Raw genomic sequence first — 12,544 nt, 5'->3', positions numbered from 1 at the left:
TAAATAATTTAAAAATCACTCAATAACAATAAATACGTTGAACAGTATTGAATAAAATTTAGAAATAAGTAATAATAAATAATAATTAAACAATATGAGATTAAAACAGTTATTAAATTGTATATAATAATGTTGGTAGTGTAGGACCAAATCAATAGACAATAAGTAAGTTTAAAAACAGTTTCAACTTTATACAATACAGAATCATTTTAAAATATTGATTAAAATGAAGTAAGGAAAACTTATTAAAAATGTTTAAAATATAAGCCCATTTTTTAAGTAAAAATAACAAATCTAAATATCACACAGTTATTTTTTAAAAAAGGAATTAAGTTTAAATTGATGAAATTAGATCAAAAAGTTTTCATATTATCAATAGGCAATAATAATAATGATAATAAAATAGCAATAATGTGTACCATATATTTAATGACTAAGAACAACCAAAATTAATACCTTGCAAAATTGTAAAAAATAATCACAGCTTCTGTTTTCTTCTTGAATCTTTATTTGATTTATCACCTCCGTCCACACTATCGATAGTTGCTAGTTCTTTGTAATAAATCTAAATAAAATATTGTGTTTATTACTTATATTGATATTCATAAATAACATACTTTTTTAAAAATATTTTTTTTTTCAATGATGCGTTTACTATCAGAAAAAACGAAAAATATTTTGTAATTTATTTTCAAGTCAAGATATCCATTGTTTTTTTTTTTTTTTGATAAAATAAGGAAACTGTGATAAATTCAAAAATAATTAACAATGGGTAAGAGGTAACTGCAGTTTTTTTCCTATATTTGATTTGGTGTTGAAATTTATTGTACAATAGTCAATAAGTATAATATATTATACCTGTCAGGGTTTTTTTTCATTTTTAAAATTGTTAAAAAGTTATAGAAATTGTTAAATTTAACTCTAAAATACTTTAGATAGTTAGACATCATTTTAATAACATAATTGCTAAAAATAAATATACAATTATATTTGAACACAATATTATTCCAACGTACATACCTCATCATTCATTATCAAAAAAAAATTACCTACGACATTCGAAACCATTTTATATTTTCTTCTGGATTATATTTAACTTCCTTGAATTTTCGCTGTGTAAAATATTTATATTTTATTATTAATTCATTATTTGACGGAATTAAAATTAATATTATATAATTCACATGATCGTTTAATTTAGGACACCCATATTTGGTTTATTATTTTTATATTTTTAATCATACAAATATTCTGTAATATTATTATGGTTTTAAATATTCTGTTTTTGAAATACTTTAAAACAAAACTGCAATTTTACTTAAAAAATTTTTTTTTAGCTTTTGTACATTTTAAAACTACAACTATTACCTATTTCATTAGTATAATTGTATATTAAACAAGTCGTTTATTATATTTTTTGAATTGTAAACATTCAAAGACCTTCTAGAAAGTGTAGTTTAGGCAGAAGAATTTTCATTTGGAAATTTAAAATATTTTACTTGGTATTTACCATAGTTATTGGAACTATTGTTTATAGAATAGTTAGGAATATTTTACCAGCTGTTAAAAGCATTCTTATCATTACCTTCTCCTCGTTGTCGGGTACTCTAGAAAGCAAATCCAGAAGTTCATTGTTTGGAATTGTGTGTGGCCGGAGAATTTTCCTGGTAAACTTATTGATGCCCCAACCCATAATCAGATATCTTATTGGAATATAATACAATACTGTTGTAACTGCAATCAGCAACACGATGGCCAAGTACGATAAGAACGGTACGGAAAAGTTTAAAAGGCTACAAAAAATAATGTATTTTAGCTAATTTCGTCGATTGACAAGTGCAAAATATCATTACTTTTTAATTTTTTCACCAAACGAAGCTATGTCTCCAATTGTGTTCTGAACTAATTGCGTGACTTCTTGCACAGCGGCTACTCGCTCTTTCAGAGATTTTTTTTCTTCCTGTAAATATTTTCTATATTAATTATCGTGTATAAAAGTTTTCTTTGCAATTATTATATGTAGATGTTACCTTTGCTTTTTCGTCATCTTGGTCGTCCTGTTGGTCGTCTTGGTCGTCTTCGTCGGTCTGTTGTTCGTCGTCTTCGTCGATTAATTTAGACGCACCCCACGAATATGCTACATAGTATTTGAGGAAGACCAGTAATAAAGCAATAGGTGCCATATACGGTTCGAAAAACTGACAAGCCACCACGAACCCGATTAATACTAGTATGGTGTGAATCGGCGACTCCCATTCCACCCAGTACCTGGAGATAAGTTGTAGTTAAATGCAATTTTGTATATTTTTCATTGTAGTTTTGGCAGGTAACAGTAGTTAATGTACAAGAACACACACTAAGGTGATAAAAATAAGTCGAATGACATACTTAATAATTATTATATCTGCTTTGATTTTTTACGACATAGTTTTAGTAAAATGTATGACATTTTAAAGTTCTTAATACAATGTATATATTATTATATATACAGACCTCCTATTGTTATCTACAGTTTCGTAATAAATAAGAATTAAATATATTAGTTTAGAAAAAAAAATACGAATGTAGGTCAACGCGGTAAAACTTTTATAACTTTTAACAAAAACCGCTACCATTGCAGATTACCGTTGACTTCATTCGCAGTTGTAAAGTTTGAAATTACATGAATATTAAGTAGGACCACTTATTTTATAGAAGAAATAATGTAAAGTAATTAAAATGGTGTAGGTATGCTTCAGAATGAAATGTAGAGTGTTTATTTTTATGAAATATTATCGGTCTACATCATTATATTTCTTATACAAGGGTGTTTTCCTTTTTTCAAATCTAAATAATTTACAGTATTTGTTATTATTTGTTATATCAAATGCATAGAATATATAAGAATAAGAACGAACTATTATCAGAATATTTATTCATATAAGACTAAATAATAAGGAATATATAAAAGTAAAAGTTATAAAGAAAACAATGTATAACTGTTAAGGCGGATCGATCAGCAAGGGTTCCTTAGAGAATTACCTGCTAGTGACCGATATAAATGGTTTAAAGGTTATACACCAAAAAAAATCGTAAAAAAGGTAAAAGAATAGCACTCGTGACTATATTATGCTCGGAAAATTACTTTATCTTCACAAACTGGAGTGTCGAAAACGAATCCAAAGCAATCTTCTGAAACTATCCTTAATATACTTACTGTATTTATTTATTTATAGATGAAAAATATTCTCAGAAAATTAGTAATTAGAATGTTTTTTGTTGATACAGTAAATTCAATAAGGAAAAAGGTTATCAATAAAAGATGTTGGTGGAAAAATAATCGTTAAGCTGGCTTTTTAAAATTTTATCGTATATATTTTAATCAAGGAATTATTATAAGAACGCGTATTATGAAGAATTTTAAATATATTAAAATGGAAGGACAATATATGAAAAACTTAAAAATTGTACTAAAAAAAACTAATTAGGTATTTAGTACATATTTGACTTAAACTAAGCATTATAAATAAGTAATTAATAAATCATAACACTAGCTGTTGCTTACATGGACCCAGCTACACAGAATTATTCTATAGGGTTCATGTAATGTATAACTAATTTGCCAGTGAAATCAAGCACTGGCATAATACCGAAGACAGTTCAAATTACCTGATGTCTATTTTTCGGGTAACATACCTATACATTATTCGTGCATTTACTTATTTATTCTGTATCTATATATAAATTATATTAAATAATTTATAAGGAGAGATATGTGTTTGTAAACTTTAGTACTTAATATTAAGAACCTAATGTAATAGTTATAAGTTATAACATATTATTTATTGATGATTTTGATAATATATAGGCTAATTAATTATTTTGGTCTAAACTATGGTTAAATATTTACTCAAAGTATTTTCCAATATCGATAGCCCACAAGACGAGCTGTTTGAGCCTCATTACATTTCTGATTAGTGTTTGTCTTTTGAACTTGACGTCTTGTTGCATATATTTTTCCTCTTTTGGATTTAATGTCCTGATAAACGCTCTTATCTAAACTTAACCAACAATAGAATTAAATAAAGCCACATTAGGCACGAAATTACACGAATTTAGCAAAGATACCGGGTTCCAGATGAGCCGCATTTCCAATAAGATTTTTGGGTTGTTTCCTTTAGCCCGGCCTGATAACTTTTTATCCTTGAGAGAATACCATTTTTGCACACCATTGTTAATAGAAAGCAAAGGTATGGCTACTTTTCCTAGGAACTCTACTTTGTAGTCAGGATCTTCATCAAAAACTGTCACTTCGAGAACAGAGTTGATATCTTTGACGTTGCTGAAACAAAGAGTAAAAAACCCTCAAGTCAAAACTTTTTTTTTAATTGACAAGGATGTACTCAAAAGTCTTAAGGTTTGATTTGAATTTCTGGTGGGGGAATTGAAAAAATATAATATGAATAAGACTATAAAAGTGTGTATTACATTTTCTATTTATTAGATTGTGAAAAATAATAACTAGAAGTAATTAATTTTTCAGTCTTATAAATCAATATATTTATATTTTATATTAATTTTTTTCTTGGTATATTTTATTTTTGTTGATTTTTATTCGTATTTTTCTGAGCATGGATCATTTTAACTTTTTATAATTAATCTGTCATATTTTAAAATATTATTAAGCATTATTAGAAATGCAAAAATAACACATTCGTTGTTTTTATACTTGGGGCAGAGAAGTGAGTCCTTGTTAACGATACACATTATTAAGTGTCATTGAGTGATTTATTTGAAAGTTTCACTGGATTACATACTGAATACAAAAAAAAATGTCGTATTTTTCATCTCCATTTTTGAGTTAAATAGCACTTTTCTACGTTATTTATTTCTATAGACAATGAATTATACATTAAAAAAAAGCAATCTGTCTGACAGTTTAGTGAGTGATCGCAGTACCTGACTACCTACCGATGTTTGTTTATACGGGGCATTTGAATAAGTAGTCATATGTATTATTGGTGTATGTGTACACAATTATTCATTATTTTACACCGTCCTATGCATTGGGAACGATCTTTTTAGTTGTAAGCACATAGATTTCATATTTAACCAAACAAATATAATTTATATGGTCTAATGCAACTCAAAAAGTAAATAAATAAATTACTATATAAAACTAATTATTACTTTAGTTTACTTTAATCTAATTAAAACTATTTGATTTATACTTCTTCCTTTTTACTCAGTCAATTATAGACGTTTTTTTTATACATTTTTAATTCATCTACAAAATATATTATTTAATAACATTTTCTTTTAGAAAAACTAGTTTTATATAAGTAGCAATAATTTATTCAGAAAAAAATTTCAATCATTTTTTTAATTGAAATTTATTCAGCATTTAATATTTACCGTTGTTGAACTACGATATTTTTACTATGAAATGTTCCGAATATTTATTTAAAAAAATGTTATTATAGATTTATTTATTGGTGTCTCAAAATGATATAACTCGGAGAGAAAACTATCCCTATGGAATCGAGGGGTTGAAATATGTTTTCGTTGAAAATACAAAATTATTTATTTCTTTATCTCTGTTCCAAACAATAAGGTTTTCATATTTTATTTACGTATTATAAAATTACTTTGTTCCAAAAATTTGTTTAAAAAAACTCCGTGTAAAATACTATTTTTGGCACTCCTACGTTATTCCTTAATTTTATCGTTATACAAAATATTTATAGATTATTTCAGGGATTATTTTATTATTCTAAGATTCCTAAAAAATATGTTTATTCCACGAACAGTATAAAAATTCAAAACGGGGCTAAATTTAATTTCGTGCTATATATTATGGAAATTTATTTTGGAATTTCCAACTCTATTGGGTTTGAATTCTTTTTTGAACGATTCTTTATTTTTGCTAGTACAACAGTTTCTTAAACATATTTAACAAATAAGGTACTTTACTTAATATAATGTGAACTTTTATGTAAGACTTGTCGCTTGTGCGAGCAGTAGAATAACGTACATAACTATATACTTAATCTCATTTAGCCGTGGGTTGTGATGTGTTTGTTAAACATCCTCGAGGACGTTAGAGATGATTAAAGGCATGCCACCCGCCTGACTAATATTGATTACGATTGAGTTTAGTTCCGTAATCATACGGTGAGTAAGCTAAACTATAATATTATAAGTGCATATGTGTGTGTAGTGTATATAAAGACATATGGAGAGCTTATAGCTAGAACTGACTCAGAAATGACAAAATTGCACAAACATAACACATTTTGTCAGTGGTTTGATCAATTTTACAACCTTGAAACTGTACACCCAATAATTATAATATAACTCAACTGTTTTAAGATAATGTCCTTTACAAATATTTAATTGTATTGATCGATAAATACCCGAGAAGGTATTTTTTTAAAATTTTTTATACTGAACATCAAGACCCCGTGGCTGCTCCAGTCATTGGCCGGAAGGTAATTTATTCAAACTAATAATTAATAACTACCTGTGGATATTGTACATCAACTATTCAATCAGGGCGATGTAATTATTCAACATTATTTTGAATTTAATTTTTATGTAATATGGTATGTTATAACTCTTATATACTATAAAATGTATTGTGGTATTATAATACATGTATTAATAGCTTACATCAACCTAAAAGTTTAAAACTAAAACTTTAACCATATAAGTGGACGTCCCAGCGAATAAGGACGTGTCCAAAGTTATAAGTCTATAATTTCTGGTATTCAGAATTTATAATTTGTTTCTGAGTAGAACAATAATGACCATATCACATGTTTATCAGAGAAGCAAATAAAGTCATTTTTATAATGTTTTACTTCAATGATTTTTCATAAAAAAAAATAAAAACACAAAATGTCAAAATGTATTACTAAAACAAAGTTTTTAAAATTGAGTTACTATCTTGTTTGCCAAATTGTGGCCTTTGGGAACTATGGGTAGATGTTATTATTCTAATATATTGGCTTTATAAATATTAAAATATATGCGCATTGTGCATACGTGGTTTTATAAAACTTTTATAAAAAAATAAAATCCTATAGATACAGTTTGAATTTATATGTAAAGCGTAATTATCCACGTATGTATTAAAGTACCTATTAAAGATAATTTAGTAGTTATTATTACCCAGTATCAATAATAAGTTGTAAAATGTAGACATAATAAATCCTCATAGTAATTGATGACTTTAATTTATTTACACAAAAAAAAATTTTTAATGTACATTTATTCGAATAATTTGTTATGTATTAAATGTACTTGAGTCTACGCCCAACGGTACTATGGATTAATAGGTATATTGTATTTATTTTGTTTTGTTTGAAGGGTTATTGTTAATTCTACTGTGACCTTCTTACGTCAATTGATGTTTGATCAAGTGTATTGACAAAATATTAGGTCAAGCTAACAATTTTGTGACGGAACTACTAAACTGACATAGGCACACATAGAATCGTAGACACAGTAAACCTGAACCGTTTATAAATTCACTATGCTATATAATATAGATATTATCTACTTATTAAATTATTTAGTTGTAGGTGTACCTATATCTACATATTCGATATATTTGATACATTTAAATATTATGAGTATTCATATTAAGGCTTCTACAGTTATCTGAACTAAACGTATGAGAAATAAACAATTTTAATTTGAATGATTTAAAATGGTATCTTACATTGTCCTAAATTATTGCAATTTTTTGTTGTTCGTTCGCTCAGAAATTCAATTTCAATGTATAATCCATTTAGGTGTTTTAAAAACTTAATACATTTTTATTTTTAGTTGTTAAGTATTATTTATTTATTATTTTTATTGATATTTCAGCTCATAAATGCATATTTAATTAGAAAAATCATTTTTGTTAAGCAACTAAAAGTTTATCATAGGTTAAGTTGGTATATATACCGTATAGGGTATAACATATGGGAAAGTAGTTTTTGGAGAAAAATCGTAGATGATCATCCAGCCGAAGAACCACTTGGTGGGGTTGATAAATGTAAAATTTAATTGATATCGAAACTTATTAGCAGTAACTTTTCTTTTTGATAGGTATAATTGTTTAAATACAATGACATTGAATATCTTAAAAATTAAATTTACAATACTATTGTCTATTGGGTGAGTACAGTGAGTTTTCCAAAACATATCAATTATCTGGTGTAGTACTGTTTTTTTTTTGAACATTTAAAATTAAAATGAACAAATATGCTTTTTTAATGTTAAACAAAATTGATATTCTTAGATTTAATTATTAAATTTGTAATTTTGAGTATTATGACTTAAAAATTCCTTATCTATACAATTTAAATACTTTGGAACAACAATATTGATAGAACATTAAGAAATACCTAAAGATATAGAGACCAGAATACAGGCATCAGTAATAAATGCTATTATGGACCAGAAAATATATTGGGGTAGCGATCACTATCTAGGGAATTAAAGAAGCAATTGTATATTACTTTGATCTGCCCGGTAATCCTGTACGGAGCGGAAACATGGTCACTGAGGAAATTAGACGAAATAATTTGTATTGTTGGAAAGGAAAATGTTGAGGAAAATCTTCGGACCAGTTAAACGATTGTAACAGTAGAGAATGGAGAATGAGAAAAAGTACTGAGCTGAGACTTTATCCCAGAGTACAAATATAACGAATGTAATAAGTAAGCGAAGACTACATTGGGCGGAACATGCGTGGAAATGCCCGAAAAAACTGATAAAAGTAGTGACAGAACAAAACCCGTAAGGAAAAATACCACTGAAAAGATACAAAATAAGATTGGAAGATTTGATTAAAAAAACGTGGAATTATATGGCGGAGGATCGGATTGGAAAGGAAAAGAAACGCAGTATGGAGGATAGGGTGCTAAATGGAATGGTTCTTATTAGGCTAATAACCACTAGAAGAAGAAGAAGAAGACTTAAAATAAATATGAGTTCAAGTGACAAAACAGATTAATTGGTTAGAGTTTTGATTATTTTTAAATATATTGAATTTATAGTTTTTACATTGAAGGTACCTATCTATAATCTGTATTGGGATGAAAAGGAATCATAAATTATTTCTATTCTTAACTATATAAATTCAAAATTTAATGAATTTTCAAAACATACTCTTAACTTGACGTAAAAAAATGTAATTTAATTTAATTTAATTTAAAGATGTAAACTAAAAAGATCAAATTCATTACTATTTATTTATTTTTATTTAGTCATAAATTCATTTTTAATTAATTGTGTACATATTATATAAGTATTATATAAAATATACATGCATATGGTAAATATATTTTTTAGAACTTACTAAATTTAACCAACTATATAACTAGCTTAAAAAGACTTTTTCCATTCACAATGTTAGTAAACAAGTAAATAAATAAATAATAAAGCTAATTTAAGTGATAGGGTAGGGCACCAACACTAAAATAGAAAAAAAATTTAGTTGTTGATTGATATTAATTTATAGTTTAAATATGTAGTTATGCGTATTTACTTCGAAACAAAAGTTATACAACATTTTCATTAATAATATAAAAATAATAATCGTATTAATAACAACTTTGATTTCATAGAAAAACAGTTAGTTTATAAAATAAATTGCTTATTACATGATTTATAAATTGATTTGATAAATATTGAAATTTTTGAACAGCAGAGCTAATGATAACATTTCAAATATAAGGGAACTTGGGGCTTATATTCTAAATAGATGTTCTTATCTTTATATTTATATATAAATCAAAAATGGGTTTTAATAATCGTAGTATCATTTCTTTATTAGTTATCATTGTCGAATCTTTGTGTTCATTAATATGAAATACAATAATAATTGCTTCCCACTACAGATTTGTATACCTATGTAGGTTTTTTTTAAATGATCAAAGCAGTTCTCAAAGGCAGACATTGTATTTGCAATAGGTACTAGGTAGTTGTGGTTTTATTATTTCTAAAATTATTTTGATTTATATATATTGAACTAAGTAGTTCAAGAAAGGGGTGTGATAAAAATTATTTAAGCTCAAATCTAGTCAAGTTTTCAAATTTTTTATTCAGACAGTTTTCAAAATACAAAGGTATGCAAATATTTACCGTTTTTGACACAATTATACTATAGAGAAGGAGTTGATAAATAACATCAAAAATGTTTTTAAAAATATAAATATAATCTAAGTTTGATACTCGTTTTGTATGCTACCTACTGCTACTGCTTTGCCGAAGTATGCTTCCTAGAGGTAAATTGTTACCTGTCGGCAAATATGACATAGGTACCTGTCATTTTCTTATAAAAGTTTAACATTTTTTATTTTATTTTATTACGGGAATGTTCTTGTTATCTGATTCATTACCGTGCACAATATAAACACTAACGGTTGTTCAATATTACGTAGTACACAATATTACCTATTGTGATAACTGGGTAAATATCCACCAACACAACTATAACCTTCTTTATCTGGGATGAAAAACAACACGACGTACATATAATATACAATATATTATAACATTTTAAAATACTCGACAATGATGATACATCGAGTAAGTTTTAGATTCGCAAATTGCTATTAATTAGTAGGTGGAATACTTATACACAGTTTTTTGGTAGGTATTTTATATACCACATGAGTACCAAAACTTTTACAATATCATTTTTACGAATCAACTAAATATAGATTTTTTAAATTATATCGTATGATAATTTATAGTTTGTATGCAATAATGTTTGTTTCTTCTTCCTTCATAAACCAAGTCAAGTCGTAATATTCATTGTTAACTGTTTGTATTTTAATTAAACGTACATAATGGGAATACTACGCATTAAATAATATATTTGGGAAGATCAAGTTATGTTTAAGTACCTACAATTTATCATGCTGTTAATTAAATGTTAATATAAATGTTTGTTATTATTTTTATATATTTACTTACACAACTCCAGTTTTGCTTTTGAAGTATAAATCAATTATAAAAGTTATGAATATGAATAAGAACAGATAATTTTCTATTTAAAATAATCACTTTGCACTAGGTAGATGTTGCCGACTTTGAAGATAAATTTCATTAAAATAGATTATGTTGTTATGAGCTATGATTTACTGGTTAGGTTTGGACAGATGTTTAAATTAACATGATATTAGTTTTTAAATTTTAAGCATAATAAATAAAATACACTTATTATTCGTTGAACAATAATTAATTATTACATGAAACTGAAAAATAATTTATAACATAGTTATTACTGTAACAATGGTAGGTTACTCGTGTAAAGGTGTTACACATTATCGTGTTATAGGCACATCAAGTTTAGTATTTGATTAATTTACGCAATTAAAGCCAATTTTCTGTAGTTTTTCGATGCAGACAAATTTAACCCAACAATTAATACACAACCCTAATTAATTGATATTTACTGAAAACTTTTTATTTATTATTATACACGTCATCGGGCAACATTGATTTATATTTTAATAAAACATAATATATGATAGCTATTCACATGGAAAAATGTTAAATGTCAAAACAACCTTTCATTACTTCGGGAAGAAATTATATAAAAAAAATCACCATATCGCCACTATTATGCTGTTTTCACAATGCGACCAATGGAGATAGATCATTAAAACATTTAAAACGGACCTTTTCTGTTAATTGAATGAGTTTATTTTAGTTTGTAGACTCTGTGGATCAGGTTTAAATACCACAGATGTCGTGAGTGTCATTATTGAGTACCCATTCTGAATATTTCTCGTATGCCCAAAAAGCTAGGTACATAATTAAGAAGATATAAAATTAAATGAGCAGATAACTATTTCATCCTGTTGGTCGGAAGTATAACCAATTGACAACAAATGTAATGATAAAAATATTCAAAAATCGTATACCTATTAATGTTTAGAGTATCTTTATTAAGAATAATACGAATAATAATTCGTAAAGAAACTTTACGCGGAAGATGTGATGGGGATTATAATATTGTAGGCCTGTCGTATAGTTGTTGTTACTTATCAACATATTAGATAGATTTCCCATACTATATCGGAACAAGGTCTGAAGAAAAAAAGAAATCTCTCACAATTGAAAGGCTAATAAAGTGAAACAGTCACGGGGTGAGAGGGGGAGGCACAATCACTGAGTCTCTCGGTATGCTGTATACGATGTATTATGGTTAATCTATATAATATAATTATACGTGGCCTGGCTGACTGGCTGATTAATGTAGAGTCTAAACCTGCAGTGGTTTTCAAACTTTTTTTTTATCGCAGCACATTATTATTAGTTATTATTATAATTTATAAGTCATGATATACTTGAACATTGTCTATTTGCTAAAAATATGTACTTATTAGGTACCTATAATCTGTATACTATTTAGTAGTAATATAATTGTATTTATATGTTATTTTTCTTTCGATATCGAACAATATTTTAACATTCAAACCTTTCACACCAGTGTCAAAATAAAAATAAAATTAATTTTCACTACGCACCCTTTGGGAAACACTGGTCTAAACTACAA

General features: G+C 26.5%; 1 protein-coding gene across 7 annotated transcripts in view; it reads right to left on the bottom strand.

Annotated features, from left to right (window-relative positions):
* Positions 1-118: 118 nt before the first annotated feature.
* Positions 119-12,544, bottom strand: part of LOC111037287 (multiple C2 and transmembrane domain-containing protein 1) — a 66,469-nt gene continuing 54,043 nt past the window's right edge. For 4 of the 7 annotated variants that reach the window (XM_022319773.1, XM_022319776.1, XM_022319774.1 and 1 more), the window contains 6 exons: positions 4,108-4,321; positions 3,890-4,035; positions 2,031-2,268; positions 1,854-1,960; positions 1,586-1,793; positions 121-565 (listed from right to left, as the gene is read on the bottom strand). In XM_022319773.1, the coding sequence (XP_022175465.1) occupies positions 479-565; positions 1,586-1,793; positions 1,854-1,960; positions 2,031-2,268; positions 3,890-4,035; positions 4,108-4,321 (1,000 nt within the window). In that variant the 3' untranslated portion in view covers positions 121-478. Of the gene's footprint in view, positions 566-1,020; positions 1,113-1,585; positions 1,794-1,853; positions 1,961-2,030; positions 2,269-3,889; positions 4,036-4,107; positions 4,322-12,544 lie in introns of all 7 variants that reach the window. The other 3 variants (XM_022319778.1, XM_022319777.1, XM_022319775.1) reach the window with 3 other exon arrangements.

The sequence above is a fragment of the Myzus persicae genome, unplaced genomic scaffold, assembly GCF_001856785.1.
Source record: "Myzus persicae strain clone G006 unplaced genomic scaffold, MPER_G0061.0, whole genome shotgun sequence".
Classification (NCBI taxonomy): domain Eukaryota; kingdom Metazoa; phylum Arthropoda; class Insecta; order Hemiptera; family Aphididae; genus Myzus; species Myzus persicae.
The sequence above is the reverse complement of the archived record's forward strand: the minus strand, read 5'-3'. Positions and strand labels throughout refer to the sequence as shown.